Here is a 26,874-nt window from a genome sequence, read left to right on the forward strand (position 1 = left end):
AAAATTTTTAGTGAACATGCTGTAAATTAAAAAACACAAAATAACAGAAAATAATTGTAACGATTCAAATAAAAATTATAACAAAAATATTCAAACATGCATGTAAATTGAAATTAAAACGCAACAGCCTCAAATTTATCCTATTTTTATAACATCGGTAGGCGGACGAGCTAATTCGACGATTTGATCGGCAGTGGTGACCACTGTCCATAAACATTGTCACTGTAAGAAAGTTTAACTGTTCCTTATATAGCCAATGCTCACTCACCCTTCTTCACAATGTGAATCTGAGATCAATTATTGACTTTATGGTGGTCGAGTACGTTTAACATTTATAAATTTATATTAAATACGAAAACAAATTATAGGTAATATAATTTTAATTCGAGATAAAGCTACTACTGTATTTTTTAAATACCTACACAAAACAAAATGTTGTTAAGTGTATAAAATTAAAATGAATATATAAATATACGTATTGAATAAACATTTTTTTTTTAAATTTTTGATTTCCGACCTATATTATTCCGACCATTTAATTTCCTTCCTTTTTAAATATTTAAAAAAAGAACGTGCGTCAAACCTCGACGTCGAAATTTATAGATAATACCATCATAAAAAATATATAAAAAATACAACGATAGAGTCTGTCTACAAAGCTATTAAGTCTAAATGAGAGTATCAATATGCAGACCTTGAAAATGAATAGAAGATTAATCAAGGTTATTAATAGGAAAAAAAATAATTAACTTCCTAAGCGGGTCCATGGGCTAACAGTGAATTACAAATTAATTATAAATCTCAGGCCGACGCAAGGCCTCGCATTAGTATACAATAACGTAATATCCTTTCTAGGAATATTTATTTATTGCAAGTACGTTCAATTGACTTCCACCAAAGTCAAATACTTGTGTTAATTCAACAATAGCAGAAATAAATTCTGATGTCATAAGCGACTTTACACTCTTAAAAATATTTTTCTATAAACTAATTATTATTTATTTTAAACATTTTTTAATCAAAAAAAAATTATCAAATTAAATTTTTTACAAGATGAATTTTAATAAACAGATGGTCTGTGTTCACACAAATGGAATTCATTTTACCTATTACAATAATTATAAACTATTATTTTCAACGATTTCTATAATATTTATATGATTAAGGCGGTATTTATTTATCCTGTAACAAAACGTTAACGTAACGTTTAAATTATTCCGAAAAATAACGTGACTTTCTATCGGTACAATTACACGCACAAAATATTCACATACTCATCTACGGATACGTCACACATTCGAAACCAAAACAGGCGAACGACCAAAATAAAAAAAAAAACGAATAAAACTAAATGTTGGTTCCTTACAGGGAAAGCGAGAAATAATTACATAAATTGAATTGAGAATGACATAACACATCAGAACTAAGGGCTGAAACACGTAGGCATAATGTAATATTCACACTGCCAGTTCGAAGGCTTATAGGTGAGCTGGATCGATACTGAACAAGCACGCTGCACTACGAAACGTTTACTCAGTAACGAACAATATACACAGCAATTTGTAACGTATATGTATAAGAATCGAAGTTATTTAAAACGAGTAACGGCTCTTGAATTTCGATAGGAATAAAAAATATTAGTAACTAGTTCCGGCCGCGGCTTGACTCGCGTGGGAGGGAGGGGGAGAGGGCAGGTGTAAGGTGCGCTATGTATTTTACTGTAATCCTGAAAACATATATGCCAAATATCAAAAAATCAATTTTGAATGGTCATTTTACAAAACTATACCAAATGTAAAGCTATGCAGACCACCTAATCGAGATTCTACCGTGAAGAACCGCCAAAAAACTCACTAGTTAAATATACACATTCTGCCTGAAAGTTAATTGAATACTTAAGAAGCGTAACAAACAAACTTAGCCCAGTAAAGTACTTTAAATTATTCGTATGGAACAAAATAGTCATAAATCGTTTTTAATTAAGGGTCCCCATTTCCAAGGTTTTCTTTGAACTGACTTAAAATGATAATTTTATACATTTCGCTGTTAAGCAGCGTCGTTTCAGTGTTTGTCATGTAAAATATTCTAAAGGAATGGAAAACTTTCGATTATATTTTATACGATTTAACTCACATCTTATTCCGGCTTAGCTTTTGTATTCGAGCATCCAAATATTATAAATCTTTGAATGAAGTCCGTTAGTGTTTCATAGTCTAAGTTAATAATTATTAAAAAAAAAAAACGTTATTAAAAAAGAGTACTAAAACAAGTTGCATTTGTATTGTATTATACAATTCACAAGTATCATAATCATGAGCAAAAATCACTTGCCATTGATGATCTACACATACGGACGAGTTTATTTCACTAAAAGTTTACTACAAAAACAATTAGTAATATTATACAACGTACAATGACAGAAATATAAAAATGTTGAATCGACAGTTCTATTTTGTAATGCAAAGATTTGCATATTTGAGTATATTAATTGTTTCATATGTATATATTTGTACGATACAGTGGTTTGATCGGTACGAAGTATAATTATAATATCCGAATAAAATGATCAAAGGATAAACCGTTTCCGACAAAATTGACGATAAAATCCCATCGCGTTTTGTCAGATATTTACAGAACCGTTCAGAAGAGCAAACAATGGAACGCTAAATGGATAATTTGAACCCGAGAGATTGTTATCGATGTATATAAAATTCGTTTTCAACCAAGAAAAAAAATGTATACGATTATATTCGACCCTCACTTAGACGATAAATCAGAGGTAGACTCGACAACAGATTCGCAAATTCGTTGAAAATACGATTGGCTACGGGAGAATCGTCTCCTCGTTTCCTATGAACATTACTTCATACCGAAAAATTCTATAAGAAAAACAAATACACACGCATATTTGTCAAATGTTTGAGTAAAAAAAAGGCGATCGAACGAACCACTCCTTAGCTGAAAACGTAAAATTTTCTAAAGCTCGGAACATAAGCTAATAAAAAAAAGTTTGATTAATTATGGAATTCCACGATCGTAACGTGAGAAAAGTTTTACTTTCATAAATGACATGTTTTTTCTTTAAAGACTTGATCGTAAACCTCTCCAGTTGCACGCTTGTCCATAGCCCATTGTTTGTTCACAATCACAGATTTATTCAATGCTACGTGCACATGCAGAAATCCGAATAGTAGATAGTTTATTTTGGGAATGCGCTTGGAAATTCAAACGAAGAATAATAGAATCTAATACTATTTACATTCGAATTGAAAATATTTGTCGCAACTACGTCATTCGTTTTCATTCGCTCTGACTGACGGAATTCCTATTAAACAAGAATAGCTATCAAATTTCCTATCTAACCTTTTCTTAATATTGTTAAAGATTTTACAGCCCTTTAAAAACAACATATTTTTTAGATTTTACATGACATTAAATAATTAAAAACGAGTAAAATTGAAAAGCTCATTACTTATATAATCTATACATATAATAATTATATTATATACTAGAACCTTCGGCGAAACGTGACACATATATTTTTATGTAATTGTTTTAGTTTTTTTTTCAATTAGGCGTAACAAAACCAAACGTCTATGATCTAGTATCGATAGTTTATACCCGTAAGGTAGAACTAGCAACAATTTGAAAGATATATATCTTCAGACTCAAGCGATATACGATATCAGGTATCGGTGACAATAACTGAGACAGGGGTTGAAGCGCCCTTCAAACCCTCAAGACCCGAAGAGGACTTGATGAAGGATTGTGAGATGGATTTCTTATTGATAAAAATGGAATCTCGATCATCGAACAATGACGTTTATTTAAAAATATATGTATTGACCACAAGTACAATAACTTTGTAAATACCAAAGCTTTTGGCATTTTATTAAAGATATAATATAAAAAAAGCTTACGAAACCCACAATGAATATCTTAAGAAAACATCGTTAAATTACTTGACTATTTTACAGAATAAGCAAAATATCTATATATTTATTTTTAAATAGCGGTCTATTCGTAAAAAACTGATTTAAATTATTCTAATATTGAATTTTAACGACGATTTTAACTAAGGGCAAAATATGGATATAAAGGAAACACTAACTCATTAATTAAAATTAAATTAAAACAATATAAAATGCAACTATCGCTTGGCAGAGCTAAAAGCTACGGAACAGAGATTGATTAAACTGCAATTACTTGAAATATTATTTATTAACCTGCAACGAAGTGAAATATTGATGTTTGTATAGATCTTTAACCTTTATAAATCAAATTTATATTATTTTCGTTTTTTAAATATGAATGTTGTTTAAGGTTACTATTGAAACGATGCCGTCTTCTTCTTTCGAATGACAAATCGATTACGAAAGAAAGAGAGAAAATAATATTTAACTAAACTAATTCGCTTCCCGACGTTTATGAGTAAGCTATCTTACATTGATAATGAAACTTATAAGTTTATGTCAATCCAAAGACATTCATGTATGATTTGCCTTTAGTACAAGTTAGTAAAATCGTTTCGTATTATTCCTGTACAATTATTTTTATATGCCACGCATGGTTCGAAACAAAGAAACATTTTATTATTATTATATCATTTGGATTGATACGTTATCATTACAATATAAATATATGTCATTATTTCAAGAGATTAATTAAATAGTTCAAGTTCGAGAGCTTCGTTTAAAGATTTTTAATTCAAACTATTATTATTATTATTGTGGATGAAAATAAAAACCGGTACTATTTTATCTAAAAACAATAACGACTTAATTGAACTTATTTGTATGTGAAGTTCATTCAGTCAGAGAGCTAAGTGAAAAAACTTCCTCGTTTTATAAAACTTAACGTGTTCCTGACCTACAAAATACGTAATATATACGTATCGACTAACAAACCAGTTATAATCACCACCTATATTCTTATTAAAGCTTATAACATTTTTGATGAATTGCTATCAATATTCTACGATTCATAAAAAACTAAATGAGCAAAATACACAAAATGAACATAACAAAAAAAAAGATCAAAGCGGAAAACAAAAAAAAAGTAAAATATTTTCGTTGTACAATAATACGTCCTAACTGACAACACTAGTTCACATCACTATTACATCCATCAGCCTAGCGGGAACCCTTACCCTTTTCCTGGCCATGGTTACAATTTAATCACAAAAACAATCGCCATACTACGCATCCGTAACGGACGTCCGTTCGCGACGGTGTCCGAAATCACACTGCGGGAATAGCGGGGTATCAAGCGCCCCATTTTTTTAAAACTTAAAATGCAAAGCGTCTCAACATCATTTGAGTATGCAAGGGAAATGCATCTTTAAAATAAATGCGAAAGGATCATATTTAAGTGCATACATTCTTGTAATATAAGTGGATTGTAAAGGTGCGAATGCATATCACCCCACCTAAGTTGCGTCACAGCGGTATGCTGGTTTCCTTATGGTTTCTTTTATTTTGAATTCACAACGATTTTTTATTATTAATAAAAGTATGTATAGAGTTGAGTTTGAATCAAAAACTAGTGATATTTTAATTGCGAATACACTTTTGCAAGTTGATACAGACAGTTTTAAAGTAATTTATAGAATATAGAAACATTTAATTAGAAATATTTACAGAATTTATAATTAAAAAAATATAGTATTACATTTTTGTAACATACATTTATAACAACTTATCTCTGTATGATATTTTTATTACTTTGTGTGCAATAAATTGTATTGTACGGCTTTGCATAAACAAAATGAAGATCGACTTTTGTAGTTTCAGATGTTACGAAACAATCACAATAATAAATTCAGAAGTGATGAAAAACAGTGTCAGTCACAACTGCGTGTACGATCAGTCTAAATAACTTAGTCTTAGCCAAGCCCGAGTTCGAGCTGTACATTACGAGTACCCCACACGCGATAAAGGCAATCTAGAAGCGATTGAAATTCCTAAAGCTCAGCCTATAAATACGAATAGATATCGATGTTAAAATATTTGTAACGTGAGAATATTAGTATGTTATATTTACCCGATATACTAATATACTAATATTAATATATCGGGTAAACTGTTACACAACGATTCCTTTCTTTCTGTCAACAGTAATATTGTATTTGTTGGAAGAAGACAAAAAAGTGTTTAAACGCACAAACTTTAATTAATTAGCAAGTGGGCAAATGCGTCGAAACCTCAGCTATTTCCTTAATTATTTGGTCACCAATAGTTGCATTTAAATTGATTATTGGTTACGTGAATATAGTTAAGCTATTACGTAAGAACACTCCCAAGCTCAGCATAGAACTTGACCGCAAAACGACAATTTTTTTATTTAGTAATTAGACGGACGAGCAAATGTGCCACCTGATGGTGACTGTTGACCACTGTCCAAACATTGGCCCCGTAAAATATATTAAAAATTCTCTAAGCCCTTATGTCCCTTGTTAATGTAATTACATTGGCTCATTCAGCCTTCAAACAGTAACAATAATGCTTAGTAGTAATGTTTGGCGGTAGAATATCTGATGATTGGTTGGTACCTCTACCACCAAGTACCGTACATGAATACGGCATTGACAACAATCATTGTAATATGTGTATTAATAGAATTTCGTATGACACATATTTCAACTAGTGTAATTATTGTTATTCGTATTTAGAAAGGAGCAAAAATATATATTGTGTTTATAGTATAAGTTTATATGTATAAATGTGGTCATAAGTTTAAATTCAAAGAGGAAGCGCTGTCCCCGAAGTCGAAGTAGCACAACCACCACTAACCTACATACTAGTCCGAGATCACTTACAGTAATGAAACACCTAGAGTCTTATACTTTATAGAGTTTCATTGGAGTAGAATTTAAATGATACATTTTTTTAAGTTAAAACCAAATCTTTGCTCACGTTTTATATTTCAAACAGAAAACGATTATAGTGTACAATTATTAAAATTCCGCCTTTTTAATGCTATAAATAAAGCTTCATTTAGTGACAAAGCGTAACTACTGAGTTTCTTGTCAGTTCTTCTCGGTAGAATCGACTTTCCGAACCGGTACCTTTAAATTAAATCAAAACAGTATAATGACGTTTCAAAATGGCTTTTATGAGCCTACTTGAATGAATAATATTATAATTTTTGATTTTGAATTGACTATGTAAATATCCATCTATCCTAGTAGTTGATTTTGACTTTATTCCAATTGTCATATCGATTGAATAATCCAATGATGAAACCAGGAGATGGATAGTGGCATTGTTTAATGGCTACTAGCCAAATCCTCGAGTTTGGGCTCAATTTCCATTCCAGAGTACACGAACAAAAATATTTTGTTTTTAAACTATAGTTTAAATTAATATTAACAGAATTACAATAATATAAATCGTTCTCTAGTGTAATGTGAGCTATGTTGTCAAATTGTATTGAATAGTTTAAATCGGAATGTATAACGGGTGAACCGCACGCCGCTTGCAACCTGAATATTGACCGGGTTCTAAATAATCTATGCTAATATTATATTATATACTAGACCGTAACACTCTGTGTCTGTCTGTTTCTCTTAAGCGGCGAAACCACTGAACTGTATTTGCTAAGAAGCAAGCGTGAACTCCAAGGCCATGGGCTATCTTTTATACCTCACACCTGACGACCAGCCCTAAACTTATCATATAAAACTGATAGTCAGTTTGTTTCTAACACATCTTAACTACTCGAACCTATCATCATGTAATTTTGCATATTAGGTATACGTTATCACAGGGTACAGAAAAGGACACAGGGTACCTAACACCTGACACCCCCCCCCTCACACGCCGACGAAAACTAGTTTCAAATATAGATTTAAGTTAACAGACCTTCTTTGTATAATATAAGCATCGTTATATATCTGCCCCTTCCTTAAAAATGTCACTCGAGTGCGGTGGGTGAATTACAGGCGCGTGTGGTGCGGCTGAATATACAAAAATATTTGCAATAATTCAGAGTTTGTTGAAATTATGTAATTTGACTAACTCAGTATATAGTTAAATGCATATAGACTTCTCCATCCACAAGAGGGAAAAAGACATTAATCAAGAACTGCTAGCAGTGCACGATATAGCCGAAATATTACCAAATCACATGAAATACATAAATCAAACGTTTGTTTATCTTCATTCCTTCTTCGTTTGGCATAGACTAAACGTGTTATATCCTAGTTAAGGTGAGCTGGCTCTATCCCACACTGCCCGAATCAAACGCGGCCGCTATCTCAACGCCCTCTCATTGGAGCTGACTAAAGGAATTTTTGTTAAGCGCATCAATCAATCAAACACGGCAGCGCCTCAACCATCGTATGATGGCGGTAAGCATTTGTAAGCAAGGGGAAGACTAGGGTAAGGGAGGCTTCCTTTATTTGGTCTCGTTGAAGATTACATACTGCACCCTAAAATTGGATATAGGCAAAATAATTATAACGTTACAAAAAACGAGATAAACAATTGTATTCAAAATCTAGCTTCGTTTTACTCGACATACGTATATTACGTACAGACGAATCATACAACTGTTTATATATATATGTACAAATAGGCATCTTCAAACAATACATCAATGTAACGTTCATTACAAACATAGCATATACTATTTGTAGTTATGTTAAACATACATAATATTAATCCACGTCACATTATAATTATCGTCTAACACGTATTCTTCACCATGAGATTCAATACATAAGAATAGTATTAAGATGAACGAGATCTTGCAACCAATACTAATACATATTCTTAAAGTAATAAGGTTTATAATCGTGAAAAAGTATTTTATATGATAAGGGCTTTGCGAGGCTTCCGGTAGGGTTTCTCTGCGTCAAAGCGACTTGATACTTACACAATTTATGCAAGTCTGCCCTACGTAACGAGTATTTATTGATTCAAGATATTTTCATAATAAGTACGACTTTTATTCAAACAAGTATATGAAATTTTGTCTGTAACAAAAGAAAATGAAGAAGTTCTATTGACTAGGTAGAGGATAGAGGGTGGAGAGGGTGGAGAGGGTGCTGTTGAAGAGAAGCGAAGTGGGAAGAGACGAGAGGGGAAAAAAGAGGTAGAACAATTATAAAACTGGCGTAGCTTAACTTTTAAGTTCACTAATGCATTTTCCATTCCATTTTTTTTTTTAATTTGAGAGTCATATAAGTCGGGATCAGTAAATAAAAGCAAGCAAAGGTAATGTGGCGTGTGTGCGTTGTCATCCGCCTTTGGTAAATCAATTTCGCATTCAACGGACTCAATATTATAAGATATTATATATAATTTACTATTTTTAAAATTACAATAAGAAAACTACTTATAACGAAATAATATATATATTTCGTTATTTATTTAAGACGAAAGACACGCTTAAATAAATACGTGTAATGTTTGTATAACACAAAAACACAAACAGCAACATCGTTCCGTAAACCCAGAATCGAAAGAAACTTACAAAGGTTAGTTAGTACAAAATTTGGACATACAACGATCTGAACGGCATTGAACGAGTACCTCTAAGCAAATGGAAATTTAATTATTAATTACGACTTCGCATGACGAGGTATTATATCAAAATTTTTATTCCGGGAAATAAAAGGTTACCAAGTTCAATTCATAACTCATTAACCCGATGTCCAGCGTACGAAACTAATGGAAACAACACGTGGAAAACGTCAGTAAAAACTATTTTAATTGTGCTAAATTACTCTTTGTTCTATAACTACGACCGAATATAGCTCTAGCCTTTGACTTTTTGATCTTAGCAGTAAGACCAAAAATGGAAGTACATATTAAGAATTTTAAATCTATAATTTTGAATCATGATATGGGATTAAATTGATTTTAAAGCTAACCGTTGTACCGGTTATATAGAGTCTACCGGGAAGAACCGCAACAATACTCAGTTTGCTGCGGTTAATATTTTCGTAACTCTAAATAACGAAAATAAAAAACAATCAATTCTAGATATGACGTTATGTATTTTCCAAGTTTCACGAGCCGTAGAGGAAATGAAGCCTCTACGTCAAATATGACAGTGATGTTTATTGTTTATTGAAATCGATCCTCGAAGATTTTAGATTTTCAAATATACCTATTGTTATTTGAAAATATAACGAACGATATATTGGAATATTATTTAAAACAAACCTATGATAAAATAAAGTTGAGGAAAATAAGGTAAACAACAATATGAACGATAAAAAAAAAGTTACTTTCTCTTTGAAAAAATATATATCGACTAAAATACGGCCTCGGTTTCACGAGAAGTTTTTTTGAAAACAAACCAAAGCTCAGGATTACATCACAATTTCAACAATCGTGACCGGCTAGTTGGATACGTCACACGAGTCTGCGCACGGAGTCTGATTATTTAGCTTTTACCATATAAAGGCATTAAGATAACACATTTTTGCTCGATTACGTTCACGCGTCTCAAATCGCACCTTTGTTTTGTGTTACGAGAGGGGACACCAAACTGAATAGATATTCAAAGAGCGTACATTATTCGGGTAATACAGTACTGATACATTATAACGACATTTATTAATATGGTTTCCTAATTTTTATACCCTGTACCAGAAAGGTTGAGTTCTTTGACAGATGTAAAATTTTCTGAACGACATAACTTTACAATGACGAACATGTTATTTTCTTTATTTAATGATTTTAAAAATTGTAAAAATATAAAAAAAAAATACATACATACAAAGTTCCTAAAGATTCAAGCGTTATCCGAAAAATTTAAGACTTTTTCTATAATATATTATTGCTACAAAGTAAAATTTAAATAGAAACACTGATAATAATAGACGCTTGTACAATGTAACCTCGGTCGGACGGTAGGGACGCGAATAACAGGCAGTAACTGCTACAAATATCGATTACAAAAATCCTTATTAAAGATCATTGTTAAGTTATTATTACGAACGGGGTTCCTTTTGGTTGGGGTCTCTTTGGCTAGTGGTAGGGGTCTCTTTAGCTTTTATAAGTGGTATAACTCTTTTTTAGAAAAATAAGTTGAAAATATATATATTTTTAAATTGAATTACGCATTCCATCGTTCCATCGACTGTTATATATGTTATATTTTTTATTTCTACTAGCCCGTCTGTCAAAAAGATAAAGCTAACTTGAACAGGGTATATAGTATCGAATCTCTATGCTTGTTTTTATTATTTTAATTGAGTTTAGTATTTGGGTGTGCCCGCATTATTCACTTGCAGGCTACATCACAATCGAAATTTCAGGAAAACAATTACAATTGCATTGAAATTCTCATTACATGTAATTTAAGTAAGTTGATAAAAATCTATTAAAATATGTTCCGTATACCTCTAAAGTTAAAGAGACCATGGTATTTAAATTTCATATCACCCCTACACTAATCTACACTAATATTATAAATGCGAGAGTACCTCCGTCTGTGTTTTGCTCTTGCACGGCCAAACCACTGAACCCAATTTGATGAAATCCGGTATTAAGCAAGCTTGAACTCCAAGGAAGGAGTTACTTTTACATAGACTACTCTCTTTCGCCTAACACCTGACGATCGACTTCTAGTCTATTATAAAATGGTATTAATTTGTATAACGTAAAACATGACCGAATTAAAAACCATGTCGTAAGTGAACTTACCTCACAAACATTTTATACAGCTACCCTTTTACAGTCTACCCTTAACAAAACTCGGTTTACCTGTGAACAAACAAAGCAATATTTATATTATGTTTCTAATCATTAAATACAAATTATCTTAGAAATTAATTAATTACGTAGTCATACTGACACATATAAATAATCTATGAGAGGGCGCAATATTTAATTTTTAATAGTAACATTATATACTTTTTAAGATAAACTCTATCACTCCGATTCAATCAATATGTTTAGTCTATTTCAATGGCAGAAGGAGCAAATATAAACAAACCTTCGATTTACATATTCCATTCGATTTGCTAATAGCTCTGCCATATTATGCACTAAAAACGGTTCTTGATTATTATAAACATATCCACTTATATATTTTGAAAATATTCGTAACGATATTCATTCACGAATCCGTAACAAATACCATAGATTATTTTATATCTTGATCTTGAAGTCGATTCGGGGTCAAATTTGTATATTTACTCCTACTGCCGTCGGATTCGCCAATAATATCTACAGCCCGATATTAGCTACTGAAGCGTTTCACGCAATATAAGACAAATGTATCCTTCATTTTGTAGCCTATTGTGAATGTTTGTTGACTACGATTATATAATATTACTAGCTGAACCTGCGGCTTTACCCGCACGAAATTTATAAAACACAAACTTCCAATCCCCGTTGTACCCCCCTTAGGAGTGGAGTTTGGTAAAATCCGTTCTTAGTGCATGTCACCCTATAAGGAACCTACCTGCCAAATTTCAAGTTTGTAGATGTTACATTTTCTGAGATTTCGTGATTAATCAGTGAGCGGTATTTCGCTTTTATATAGATAGAAGATTTTGTTATTTTAATTTAAAATCCGTCAATTGTTTCTAAATTAGTAGTTTTATAACCTCATTTTAATGTAAATTTTGACTAAACGCTTGCGATAACACAAATAATCTTAATGAATTTTATATTTAACATATCAATATTAAAACATGTGTTCAATCTGATCTAGTTAAAATCTTAACAAAACTTTAAAAACATATGTCGCTGGGATCGCGTACAATTTATAACCGTTGAAAATCGACGACGCTGTCTTAAAATTGAATAATTATTTAATGACACAATAGTTTTACAAGCATTCAAAGATTCGATTATCGTTTTCCTTATGTTTAAAGACAAAATTTTTAGTGTTGTTTCATAGCTCGCCCTATTATGTATTTAAAACATAATTACGTCATCAAATGTGACTACTGAATGAAATCCAAATATAAACTGTCAATCACTTAACGAAATATTTTTAAGTCATGATTAATTTTCTTAAGTTCTCACTATTTCTACAAGGGGTAACACTACTGTAATGAATTCACTGTTAATTAATTTCTTACCGATAAATATACTTATTCGGTTCGTTTGTAGATAAAACGGTATCGGATGTATTATCAAAAATAAAACTGTTATAAAATGATCTCTAACGCTACTCTTGAGAGTTGAAAATGGAGTGTATAGATAACTTCTTAATTAGTCACACAACATTTTATGACATAATCGATCGTATAACCATTCAACAAGACACGATTTTTAAATTTACATTTTTCCATATTTGCTTTTCTTCACTTTGACTTTGATTTTCGACTGAAACAATATATGTACATGTATGTATATGTAAATACAGATAATTTGTTATAATATCGATGTAAATATTTTCTCGCTTTTCTGCGATTTGTAATAAAAATTAATCATTTTTTACTCACTGATATTTACGTGTCTGAGTGGGAAGCGCATTGTAAAAATATTTGATAGTCGACGTGTTCTCATACACAAACAAGAGCTTCAATCAAACAAACTCAATCCGCATATTTTAGCACATTTTAGCATCCGACATGACTAATTAACTTTAGCGAACACTTTGATGAAGAATGCCGTTACCAAATTCCACTTGTAACAATATTTATCGAACGCATTCAATGTTATACACATAAAACATCATCTGCCGTGGACGTTCACAATTATTTTTTACCTGTACTGAAGAGCGCGTCGAGACAGGCGACGTGGGGCTCTTCGGTGACACAGGTTCCGCTCTGTGTTCTGCCAACACTCTGTGCTCGTGCTTCGTTCCAACTACGGAGTTCTTTACCCTCTCCATCCTAGCTTGTATCGCTTTCCTCGATATCACTTTGGTCTTCTCATCCTTGGTACCCCCGTCCGCTAGCTTCCTCATCAAACGAGCGGTGACAGCGACCGTGTGCTGCTGCGTGTCGGAGTTCGTTCGGGATAATCGAGTAGATGGCCTAGCAGCTGGAGCTGCGGCTCCCGTGCTACTTCTTGTACTTTCGTTTCTATTAAACGGTACCACATCGTGTTCCGTATCTGAGTCTGCTGGCAAGTAGCCCCCACCGCCCACTGAAGATACTCCAGTGCGTAAAAGATTTTCGTGTTCCGCGTACCTCACTCGCTCGTCGACTTGAACGGTACCATTTTGAGCTCTTTCAAGGCCACGTTCCATTTCACCGATTTGCCTTTCCAATTTGCGTAAAACATCGTCTGAAGGAGGAGTCGGACCGTTGTCCTCGGGTGGATCGGTCGCTTGGAACGATTTCAGATGTATCGGATGAGCTCTGTTTAGTTCTAAGCGTTTAGGGGCAATGCCCGAAGACGTCAGTTCGTACTCAGTACGTGGTGTTTGGGAAGTTCGTTCCAACATCGCTAAGGACACGGGGGAAGGTGGCGGCGCACCGTTCACAGTCGCAGTTGGCGAGTCAGGAGCTGGCGACACCCGAGGTGCGCGGAAACTTTTCCGCATGAAGTCCTCACGAGTCAATTTTCTCTCCATTTTAGATTGTAACCATTATAATATAAAAAAATAATATTCACTTAATGTATTAAAAGGCCCATTCGCTCAATTGTTATCACTTTTATCACTTGATATCACAATACACTACATTTATCTACGAGTTCCATAACTTTGATATAAATCTGTAATATAAATTAACCAATAAACAATTGTACCGCTGTTATGTGATTCGTCTTTTAATACATATGAAATGTTAAAAACGCTAAAAGGAATCGACAAATCTACTAGTCCTGTTACGACAAAAATCGACAACGACTTAATAAACATATCATTACACATAACCTTTAGTAAGATGTGATTCAAGAAGAGAAATGCCTTACCAGCACAAATAGTTCTAAAATAAATCTAAACAAAAGAGAATCGAGGTAAATGGCAGAAGACAACGCGACGAAGTAATTTACTAAAATAGACCTAAACATAAATCCATGATCCAATTCATTCATTCACGTAACAAGCCTTAATCCGACGAAAATCGACTCCAGGAACTAACAATTGATTAGAAAAAAACATATACTTCGATGAATTTAACGCAGTCTTGAATAGTAAAACAAAGTTAGTCTCGTGGAAACAATTATACTAATTGAAAATATTTAGAGAGTAATTTTTTTTTAAATAGGAACAATAAGTTAAAAAGACAGAAACGCATATGAACGCGTTGAAAAAATTTTAAGTAATTTTCTCTACATTTAATTCTCTAAATTAAAGAAAATTTCGCCGAATGCATTCCTATTTGGGATGAAGCGAGACAGCGGCCAACGGCATCTGTAAAAGAAAGAGACAAACGATAATGTTAGTCTGAGCGATTACTTAAAACCGTTCACCGTTAACCCAAGAGCGGCACATAAAGCTGTCGTAGCTGAGACACCTGGAATAAATAAAACACAAAACCGACACCACACTTGTACCAACAGACAGACACAGAGTTGAAGCAACATTTAACGACGATGCACTTGACAGTTTCAGAAGTAATCGTATTCAGGTAAACGCAAAGTTATCGCGGTTACAGAATTACGTAAATCCTAACAAGATAACAGTGATAATAAATTGTCACTGTAAACTGTTGGACATACTTCGTTAATTTCACAACACTCTATACAAACACTAGATTTGTTTGTGAGCGATGTTACCACATACATAAAAATAAAATAGGTATTCATTAATTTCTTTTTTTTTTTTTGTAACGTATAACCTCGAATGTTTTTAAAAAAAAATTTACTTTTTAACCGAAAAAGGAAACATATATCGAACTGAAGTTTAAAGTATAGCCGAGAAACCTTGATACGAAGCTAGCAATGCAACAGATGGTGACCGCTGAGTCACGTAGTTTTCGCATGACCGTGAAATAACACACACCAGTAACGAATCGTTTAAAATATCGCATATGATTACTTCTTTGTCTACAAATATATACACGTCCTTTTTTTACATCTCAAACAGTATATTTTAACATCATATTAAGTATATAACAATGAGATATTGTCCAGTTTTTTTGTGTTGAACGAATGACTTAATATAAAATCAGTTAAATGTTACGTATAATGTTATTATTGAATAACACAGCTTTATTTAGGTACGCTATTTGTTTATTATTTATAAATAAACAAATGCGATCGAAATATAATTTATATTATTCATTATTAAATGTGGAAGTAAACGGTGCCGATATAAAACCATATGAATAAAACAGATGTTTAGTTTAATTTTCCTATGAATGTGAAATTATTCGAGTATTTCTCATTACAGCTGTAAATCAACTGAGCTATGATGATTCATCTAGAAAATGGTAAACACCAGTTGAAATCATCAGAAAATAGTTTTAAATATATATATTGGTAATTTTGCTTATGTATTCCTGGTCACCCTTTGGATGTTTAAAAATAACACGCAATGGGTTGTAGTGTCTAAGTCAAGCGATATTTTTATAACATTTTACCAATCAAATCGCACCGTTGTAGTTAATCATGCGTTCAATTCATATATATTTAGGAACACTAAAATAGTAGCCGTAACGCGCAACGTATTAATAGACGTTTGTGTTTAGTTAATTCTATTTTTATCCAGAATTTAATCGAGTTCGCGTGACTCGTAAACGCATATCGTCGGTAATATAAATCTTTCACTTGAAAGTTAATTTCGGCGACCTTCAGAGTTTCTCGGGTAGTAAAACTGGGGTAAAAACTGAACCAATTAAATGTTCGATGTATGAGTTAAATATCCTTGAAAATGTGCTACTAGTGTCGAGAGCAACAAACTTGGGAAGACCTATAAAAACTACGCGTGACACAAACCTGATTAGGGTTGACAAATATTTAAACAAAGTTCTTAATTTTTGCTCGAATACAACTTTTAGCATGTTAAGAGATTATTTTATTTTCAGCTATAACATGTGGTTTTACCTTACAGAGGCGAATTCATTAACATTGTAACGATAACAACTTCAAAGGATGACATAATATTACGGTATTCCAGACTGTTATAAACGTAATGCTATACAGATATACATTACCTGCCTGTACGTAAATTAATTTTCATTTGAAAACCCTGGAGATATAATCATATTACGGCTGAACTACTGGTAATATTATCCTACGATGTCGTAGACAACGCAACTCGAAGCATTTGCGGTCGAACCGACCTCTATTCTAAAGATATTCAGTGTATACTTTTCATATTCATAATAAAATGTTTATATAAAAATTATAATAGCAAGGCCTCGTGTAATGAATATAATTAAATGTAGCAATAGCTGTTCCGAGGGTTTCTTCCGGGTTTAATGTTAATACTGATCCTCACTATGGATAGTAGCACAGTCGCATGTTAAATGACAAATCCAATATCTTTCAGAGATTTTTTTTCTGATTGGACTGGTAGCTCTTGAGATAAGCGTTTCTTTAGCTTCCTAAATTTACAATAGTATAGATATTGAAAATATATCATACTCATTTAAATATATGTTTAATTTTTGGCATCAAAATCGTTATCGGATTAAACAAAACGGGAGCGTATAAACGTAGGCAGAGTAACTACTTCACCCAAATCGTTATACTCCATAATAATAATACTACTTAATCGCATTAATTTAAGACAAGGTAAGCCATGTAATTCCGTCCCACGTAAATTAGCGACTTTTAAATGTACATACATTCGGAGTTCGGACCGAGCATTTTGTTGATACCTTTCATATATTTTTTGCAGACGAGACGACTGACTGGAACCTGTTTTGTTCTTCAACTTTTTATGTAGTAAAAAGCTTGTCTCAGGTTGCTGGCTTTATTCAGCTAACGTGATAAACGAGATGGCATTATAATCTTAAAAAGGAATCCGCAATAGGCGATTTCTCATTTCCGTTTCGATTTCACAGTCGTTAATAAAACAATAAATCTTATTTCCGATGACAACTTTAATGGTACCATTTTAATTATTTACCGTTGTTCTTGTATTAATTAAACTTCAAACAAGTCTGGTTCACCGTAAATATAATTATTTTTACGCGTCGTTTTCGCTCTATGATGAGTCTTCGTATAACATTAATATGTTAATAACCAAAACAATATGACCCCATATCGGGATCGTCATTATTCGAAAAAAAATTACAATTCATACAAATCGCTTGTCATGCTTATATAAGTTTATTATATATTTTTCGCGTGTATTTCATCCACGCGTTAAGTCCAACGACATTTAGACTTTATAAAACGTCGACATAGTGAATCTCGGTGTGACTCATCGCTGTAGCAATTTCGCACGCGGTCGTTATAACCTGAGTTATAGAGGCTTATTGATGTTCAACATTCAACGATCAAATTATATGTTAATAATATCACTTATCAATGATATAATGTGAATTATATGTGAATTAGACTTATACATTATTAGAAAATCACCGAAAACTGAAGATTGATCGTTTGCCTTGATATGAATATTCGTAGCGTGATTTAGTAAATTTAGTTTAGATTTTTAACAGGTAGGTTTGGTCAATATTTACAAATAACTTTACGCAAAATAGAGATCGATCAACGTGGAGTCCATCTGCACGGTTATTGCTTTCGTTACATTACACACGGTTTAAGGTGTCGGGATGGGTCTACTGTCTATGTTACGAGAACAATATACCTATTACTTTAAAATCTTTTAAAAAAAAAAATTAAAAATATCACACTCAATTGTCAGGGTCTTGATGATTTACTTTTAATGACTTTTGTTTTATTAAGTTTATATTAAACTCAGGTAGAGCACCAACCTTTTTCTGATTTTTGTTCTTAAATTTTTTTTTAGGTAAAATTGTTTTTATAAAAGTATAGTTAACTGTCTAGTTAACAAATATATACAAGGTAGGTTCAACACAATATTTTTAAATGTAATTAACTACAAACTGATACGTAGGATTTCTCAAGACGTATTCATATTTTTTCGGAATCTTTCGTAAAGATAATAAGTTAATAAAAATAAAATAAAATTAGTGCATCTTTCAAGAATCACAAAGCAACCCGCTTGCCGCTCACAACAGAAACCAGAAACAAAAAGGCTGCGGTGCGCCGGAGCATGACTCACGAGCAACGAACCGAGAGTCGACAGCTGTCTCACTCTAAACGAGTATTTCATATCGCTGTCCCTTTCATTTATCATCCATCGTGGAGGCCTCACGTGACCAATACATGAAACTGCGATTAGATTAAACTTTGGTTTTGTCGGCCACCTCGTATTTACTTTGCAAACGGATTATCGGATTACTTCAAAGCACCTAATAATATTAAATTCACGTATCGTCTGCAATTTCCAACATATTTTAATACTTTTTTCTTAGATATTTATAATGATTGACTTATACAAACAAATTTTACTCAATCGTTTATTATTTTCATGTATCGACCACAATTCTTATCAAGCACATGAGATGGTGATTTAGTTGGATAAAGTTCTAAAGAGCCCATAACATACCACTTTTTTATTTGAAAAATTATAATACTCATGTATTTTGACTCGCTGAGCACGAATACGATTGTTAAAATTGGTATAGATTTCATTATCGAGGTCAAATCTAGAAATAAAACGGACAAAATAAACGCCTTTAAAGTTGCAGTCCGTTTTATTTCTATTCAATTTTCGAGTAGAGCCAGTCGTTTGTGAGAATAACTAGATAATACCCATATAATGTGATGGTCACAGCTGGCCAACCCAAAAAATAAAAGCCACCTTATTAAATATTAAATGAATGCTCCGAAATATGTTCTAAGAGGAGATCGTAATTTATCGTTTGTGTGAAAGGAAATTTCATCTGACACAATTAGGGGATCATTACGTCCATTTAGTTATCATTGTTGACAATGAGTTTGACCTCACGAACGAAACGGTAATTGCAACATTTAAAACATTTAAATCTTGCCTACTTTTCACATCAATAGTTTGAGCCACACCTAAATTACACATTTAAACTCTATACTTTTTACGAATAAGTATATTTTCCGTATCACATAACATTCTAAAATAACGGTACGTAAGCACGTCATCACCAGACATTTTGTCTTCGCTCAACTCTCACTAAAACATGACAAATTACCTCTCGGTGCTCTGAAAGCGCTTACGGTGCAATTATTTTCCATTGTTGCCCTGTCACTGGGATCAAAGGGCGTAGTTCAGACCTACCACGCATGCTTTTCACGCTTTAAATATCTCAATCAGGCTCTTTCACTCGCACAGTCACTGTAATATACTGAAAAGAGACGCTCGATATCCTGAACCATCCTTATTTGAAACTTTATACATTAAGTGATTGATAAGATCTATCCTCTGTTGTCGCTCTGTCATGCTTGTCTTGTCTTGTTGTTAACTGTCTCGAACAGTTACGTTAAGTAGTGATTTAGACGTGATGTTGCAAGATATATATTGTAATCAGTCGGGTTACACTGAATAAGACCGGCAGTATGATACGATAGAGGAAACACAATGTGTACAAAGTCGCTCATCAAAATGCAAGGAGAAAAAAACTAAACATGTCAAACGGTATAAAAATTGAATAGAGCGAGTCATTATGACGCAAGTTAATGTGGGACATACACCCACTTCTGAGAGAAAGTATACGTACACAAGTATACGACATTGGGATTCGAGAATACGCTATCTTGTTGCAAGAGTGTTACTTTAGGAGATTATGCGTAAAACTAAGCATATCGATCGGTTGTAAATTTAATATAAATAAAATTACAAGTAGAAGAACTCTGAAACGACTATTTAGTTGAGTAAAGTATTCTAGTTTTAATTATAAGGTAAAAAATACAAGAAACTGTCTGTAATAATAGTAAATTTAGTATAATCAGGTCGATATGCTGTTGGACTCTGTAATGGTCACAATAGGCAACGATCTATTCGTCAATGTTTTGCAATACAAAAAATACTTTTCACTCTTTCAAGGCCCATCTAGAAAGTTGTTAAAATGAACTTTTAGTTTTTTTTTAGGTATTTAGTTGAAATTAAAATCAATTATTTATTATAAAATATTTATTTAAATCAGTTAATACATGTTAAATATAGAATCTAAAGCATCTTTGTTTAACCCATCTAAAGTTTAGATGGTTTAAATAATATTGAACAAAAAACAAAAATTTTAAATGGTTGTTAGATTTTTTACGCTAAATTTAAGTTAACGAACTGAAATTTTCTTTCTTCAAATAAATTTCAAGCAAAGCTATTTTCCGCGTGTACGGTGCGAGACAATGGACGGCTTTAAACAATAAAGAAACAAAACCCTTTCGTTGAACCATTACTATAATTTGCGCTTATTTTTAAGATTGCACCAAACTTATTCTATTTTTTTTAATTACTCGTTAAATGTTGAGCAATTTTCAAAAATTTCTTCGCTGAAGATAATGGAACTGCATTTAAATTGCGAGACCTAAATGGTCCGGAATCGTTAAACTTCGGACGTTTCGGAGCAATTGCGACATCATTGAGTAACATAAATCTTTATGAAATAAATATAAAATTTCTATTTACGTCTCAATGCATATTGCATATTACAAAACATCGCACGTTATCAAACAAGTAACCTTTTCGAAGTAAGGATCCGACCAGATAATATTTTGTAATTAATATAAATTATAAATATTACGTTACAGAGCTAGATTATATCCATCGATTTCTTGTTTATAATAAATAGCGTTATAAAGGCAAAGTAGCGCGTGGGTATCTAATTGTAGGCAGTAACAAGGCGCAATTTACTTCACGGTCTCCTGCAACACGATATTTGATAATTGACCGAGATAATCGGAGCAAGCACATATTTATTATTACAAATTTACGACAATATGAACAATTTTCATATTGTCGTAAATTTGTAATAATTGTAGTGGAAAATGTTTTTTTTCTATAACATGGGGTGTGTGTGATCCCTGAACAAGTGCCAGACTATACACTAAAAACCAGCGGTGCCCTCTCTGACGTAGCGGGAAGCCACAGGATATATTACGTGCGTAATGCGGTACCGTGAAATATGTACATATTACACAAATATTTTGATTCAATTACGTAATATTTGTTTATTTACTCGCACCGAAAATGACTTCGTAGATTTTATTGGAACAAATATAATACATTTATATAATTATATGTATTATAATATCTAAATATTATATTCTAAGCAATGATAGAACAAGATTGAAATCTGAGAAGAAATTATTCCTTTTAATATATTTTTTATATTTTGTCAATTAGATGTATATATATTTAATTTGTTTTTGAAAAAAAAAATTAAAAATATTCTTTATTCAAGTACAAAAAGCATAAAAGCAGAATTGTGATGTTGCAGTGTTGAAGTAAATGCAAAGCAACCACCGGTTCGGAAAGTAGATTCTAAGGTCATGTCATCATTCAAGTATCAATTTCGTGACTTTACAATACATATAACAACTATAACAAAGTTCTACTTTAAATTAAAGCATATCAAAACAAAGACTCGAAAACATGTGGCTATCATATAAACAGAAAAACTGAAAAAAAAAACACTTCTTACGAAATTATTACGTCATTTATAAACGCTTCATAAAACGCTTTTGTCTATTTGTTCATTGAATACGTGCGAGGCTGTCGAACTAAATGGGTTATAATCGGTTTAATTATAAAATATACCAGTTTACAAATACATCGATTTGAAAACTAGCTTTTCAAGAATTTTCTTAAATCATTCAGCAAAGCAAAGCTTATGGTTAATTAACAAAAATAATAAAGTTTTCATCGAAATATTTAATAGCAACGGCAAGAGTTTGAAATGTCCTTTTTATTAACTTGAAAGTTTTCAACAACATTAAATTTCGGCTTCTGATATATAACCTCTAATCATAATGCACAGTCCTATTCTCGAGGACCTGTTTTATATTAATACCACAGAAAAACAATACATCGTGCTACCTAACCGATACAAAATGTTAAAAAAAAACCGTTAATCTTACATGTAAATACTAGTTAAAAAGATATTGAAAATAGAAAGCTTAAACGTACAACCGGTTAGCTACATCGAGTGCTAACATGTGCTAACACTGGAATCAGTGTCTGTCAATTTGTATAGGCAGGTCATTCGTGTAGACGCGTGTGATGATACAGGCTATCGAGGCCGAGACACTAGATAAATATTTAAATAAAATATTGTTATTATGTACCTACGATATTGGAGATACCAAATGTACCAAAGTACCAGATGAATTTTGAGTAGGTTCAGGCTGAGTCAAAGTGATTGTAATAGGTTTTAAACCTAGGGTAAAGAATATTTTGTTTTTGAATGATAACGAAGGATGATATAATGATGTGTCTCATTAAAATTATTATACTTTAACTTTATTAAATTGACCAATTAAAAAATTTAAAGCTCGTGTCAAAAAAACATTGATAAGTAAGGCCTATTACTCAATACAAGATTATATTGAAGATAAAAGAGCATGGCCTTAGTATTTATTGATTAGCAGGATATATAAAAGTTTAATTTTACTGACATATTCTGTAATTTAAATGGCAGAAAAGAGTAGCTACTGAGTTTTCGCCGGTCCTTCTGGATAGAATCTACTTTCCAAACCGGTGATAGCTTTACATTTATTTCAACGCAACATGACGATACGAAAATGCTCTTATGAGCCGACTTAAAGAATGTTTTGATTTTGATTTAAAAAAAAAATATTTGTGTCGGTTAAATTATATGAAATGATTTTCATAATACTATTTAGTGAACACCACAGACAATGACCTCCGAAGATATTTAAAACAAATATAGGATCATCACTACATCGAAACTGAAATAATATCGTTAATATTCATTCGAAAGCCTTACGTTAGGCATTAAATTAAAATATGTATCATAAAAAACTGTTCGGTCTGGTTGATTTTATACACGTTTTTCCACATGGTTGAACAAATTCACGTTTCGGCGACTCCACCGGCGACAGCTTCTTAGCTCTCGATAACCGGTTTCATCTCCTTTGATATTTTCGGCTTCTATATTTGGAGTCGTTTTAATTTATTTTAAATTTTAATCATTTCAAAAATCGAATTAATTTATTTTATTCAAGTAGGCTTATTAAAGTACTTTTAATAAATGTAAAGCTACCACCGGATCGGAAAGTAGATTCTACCGAGAAAAACCGTAAAGATACTCAGTAGTTACTTGCTGATTGAGCTGAAGTGACCTTGTGGTTAGAACACGTTAATCTTAAACGAAGAAATCGAGTTCAAGCTCGGGCTTGCGCACACAGTTTTCATGTACATCATTTCTGTTCACATTTCTTGCCTGCGCTCAAGGAAATCATGCTAAGGAGAAGAGGCTTCTTTGCCAAGCAGTCGATCATTACCACTGTTACTTACTGAATGTAACATTGAGAAGTATATACATATAAGGATCAGACGTGCCGACATCGTGTTCCACAAAATAAGCACCAAAACAGTTTAATATCTCCCATACCACAGTAAACAGTCGAGTTTTTGTGTGGGCCATCAACGATAACGGTAGCCCATAACGGTGAGCTCTCGTGGCAGATTAATGTACCCAATTCTGAACGGTACTCGAATTTCGTTATTTACCGGTAATATTACTGTATTGAAAACTAGAATTCAGGAGCGTGGAAATTGACACAATTTCTATTTCATATCGATATTGAAACATTAATTTAAATTACACTGCTCAATTTCTTGTTTATTTCTTTTAATTTCTGGGTCAGAATCATCAGCTGATTACTATCAGTTATTATATACTTCGTCTATTATGCACCAGTAATATTATTTTTTCGACAAACGTGCAATCATGTAATGAAATATAAAAACGTAGATCGAACTATATCTTTGCACAAATCAGTAATAAAATAAGATCTTGCTCTCGCATAACATCTAATTGAAAAAGCTGTTATACATAGAGACAGATAGAGATCGTAGAGTGACATCTGAACTAATATTATAAATGCGAAAGTAACTGTCTGTCTATTGCGCTTTCCCAGTTAAAACAGACTGGACAGATTTTAATTAAATTTTTGGAAGGGGATAACATTGGAGATAAGGGATGTTCTTAAAGCATTTTCGTGACTTCCATATGAACGAAGTCGGAGTTTCAGTTGGTTAGATATATTTGATGCCTAAAAAACCACGGGTAAAAACTAGTTTAACATAAATTTCCAATAAATAGACAGATTTATTGATAAAAAAAAAAATCATAGCAATAACAATGACTCTTCGAGACAATGTAGTTCTTAAACAGGCAAAGACACCAACGCTTTTAATCGATGTTAAAAATTTAGCCAAAATTTTATCAATCATTAAAAAAAAGAACCCTGTTAGAACATATGTAGATTGTGTATACTGGGATTGAACTATTAAATGCTTACAAGTTTTGATGAACTTATTATATCTACCACAAAGCTAAACACTATGCTAACAGTACAAAAGTATTGTTTGGATAATAATGACTGACATTAGATGCCAAAATAAATAAATAAATCACAATACGATTATTTGATGAGGACAGAATATTATAACTATGAAAGCATTAATATATCGCTTAAGCCAATAGATTTATATCTATGATACAGTTAAAGGTGATATTAATATCAACATTATTGGTTAAAATCGATAACTAGTACGATCTGACTGACCTCAATGCATCAAGTGTTGACCTGTACGACCGATACGACAAATTTAAGACTGAAATTAATATTAATACTAACAATATGATATATTTTAATCAAATAAAATAATATTTTACGAACCGAGTCACAATGACAAGAGACAGTCTTTGAAACCTGTCGATAGATCTAATAAAATCATAGAACAATGGTCCGTGTACATATGTTTGATTGTTGCACAATAATGTATATTTGTATCGAATTTTAAAAATCGAGGGCAACGTCAGATAAAATTAGAAAAAAAAGATTAAATAAAGGCAATTAATAAAATATATATACAAGGTATATTGTTATTTGTATTCTACGTCGTTGTACGTCAGTACTTCTTATGTACAAGCTTATTTAAGAATAGACTAAGCGGTACAAGGATAAGGTGAGACATCTGCGAAACATGTAATCAGATTACGAACCAAGTAAATGCTTCACATGTATGTATGTATGTGACAGACTCAACTCCCTTTCCAACAGCTTAAGAAAAATATACAATCCGTCTAACATGTCTATACGCTTAAGACTTTGTTACGAGTAGGTTTTGAAAAAGGTTATGATAAAATATTATAGTAAAAATGGCTTAACTTAATAATATTAAGGTCACGTCTGAATTATTTTTGATAAATGATAATATTTATCGTCGGGATTATTATTATCGATATGAAATGTTAAGATGTTAAATAAACCAAAATATTGCTCGTCTGTTCACTCATCACACGAGAACATTCGAAAACAATCGGAAACTTGTACCTGCATGTGTTTTATGTATAATTCTTTCATCTTAACAAAAAGCCGATCTTTGGAGATCCGCATACTATAAAACAAGAGTATTGTATAAGACTATACACATTTCGTTAAGTACTTTTAAACTTACCATATTAATAAACACTTGTATTATAATAAAACAAAGAGATGAAACAATGTAAACATGTCTTGAGAGATCTAGTTCTGAATGTCCTCGAGTGTGACTCTCGACCTGGATGTAAGTTACATGACACCTACCTCTTAAGCTTAGCGGGTTAGATATTAAGTCAAAGTGAATAATTATCATGAAGTTAATCGTTAAAACGTAACCCGACTACGACATAACCGTAACCGTCTGCCATGTTGAATTCTATTGACGTCACATACTATGACAATTGATAACACTTCAATAAACACTTGTTTCTGTTTTGTTTTGACGAGAAACAAAACAAAATATATTACAAATTATGTAACATTA

At 32.2% G+C, this 26,874-nt stretch overlaps 1 protein-coding gene across 14 annotated transcripts in view; it reads right to left on the reverse strand.

The window, feature by feature from the left end:
- LOC113392040 (serine/threonine-protein kinase MARK2-like) overlaps positions 1-26,874 on the reverse strand; it is a 169,193-nt gene that overhangs the window by 42,563 nt on the left and 99,756 nt on the right. For 10 of the 14 annotated variants that reach the window (XM_064219320.1, XM_064219318.1, XM_026628253.2 and 7 more), the window contains exon 2: positions 13,681-14,636. The exons of 3 other annotated variants lie outside the window; for them this stretch is intronic. In XM_064219320.1, coding sequence (XP_064075390.1) covers positions 13,681-14,493 — 813 coding nt within the window. In that variant the 5' untranslated portion in view covers positions 14,494-14,636. Of the gene's footprint in view, positions 1-5,149; positions 5,186-13,680; positions 14,637-26,874 lie in introns of those variants that run through there. One more of the 14 variants, XM_064219331.1, reaches the window with a different exon arrangement.

Source organism: Vanessa tameamea, chromosome 27, assembly GCF_037043105.1.
Source record: "Vanessa tameamea isolate UH-Manoa-2023 chromosome 27, ilVanTame1 primary haplotype, whole genome shotgun sequence".
NCBI lineage: Eukaryota > Metazoa > Arthropoda > Insecta > Lepidoptera > Nymphalidae > Vanessa > Vanessa tameamea.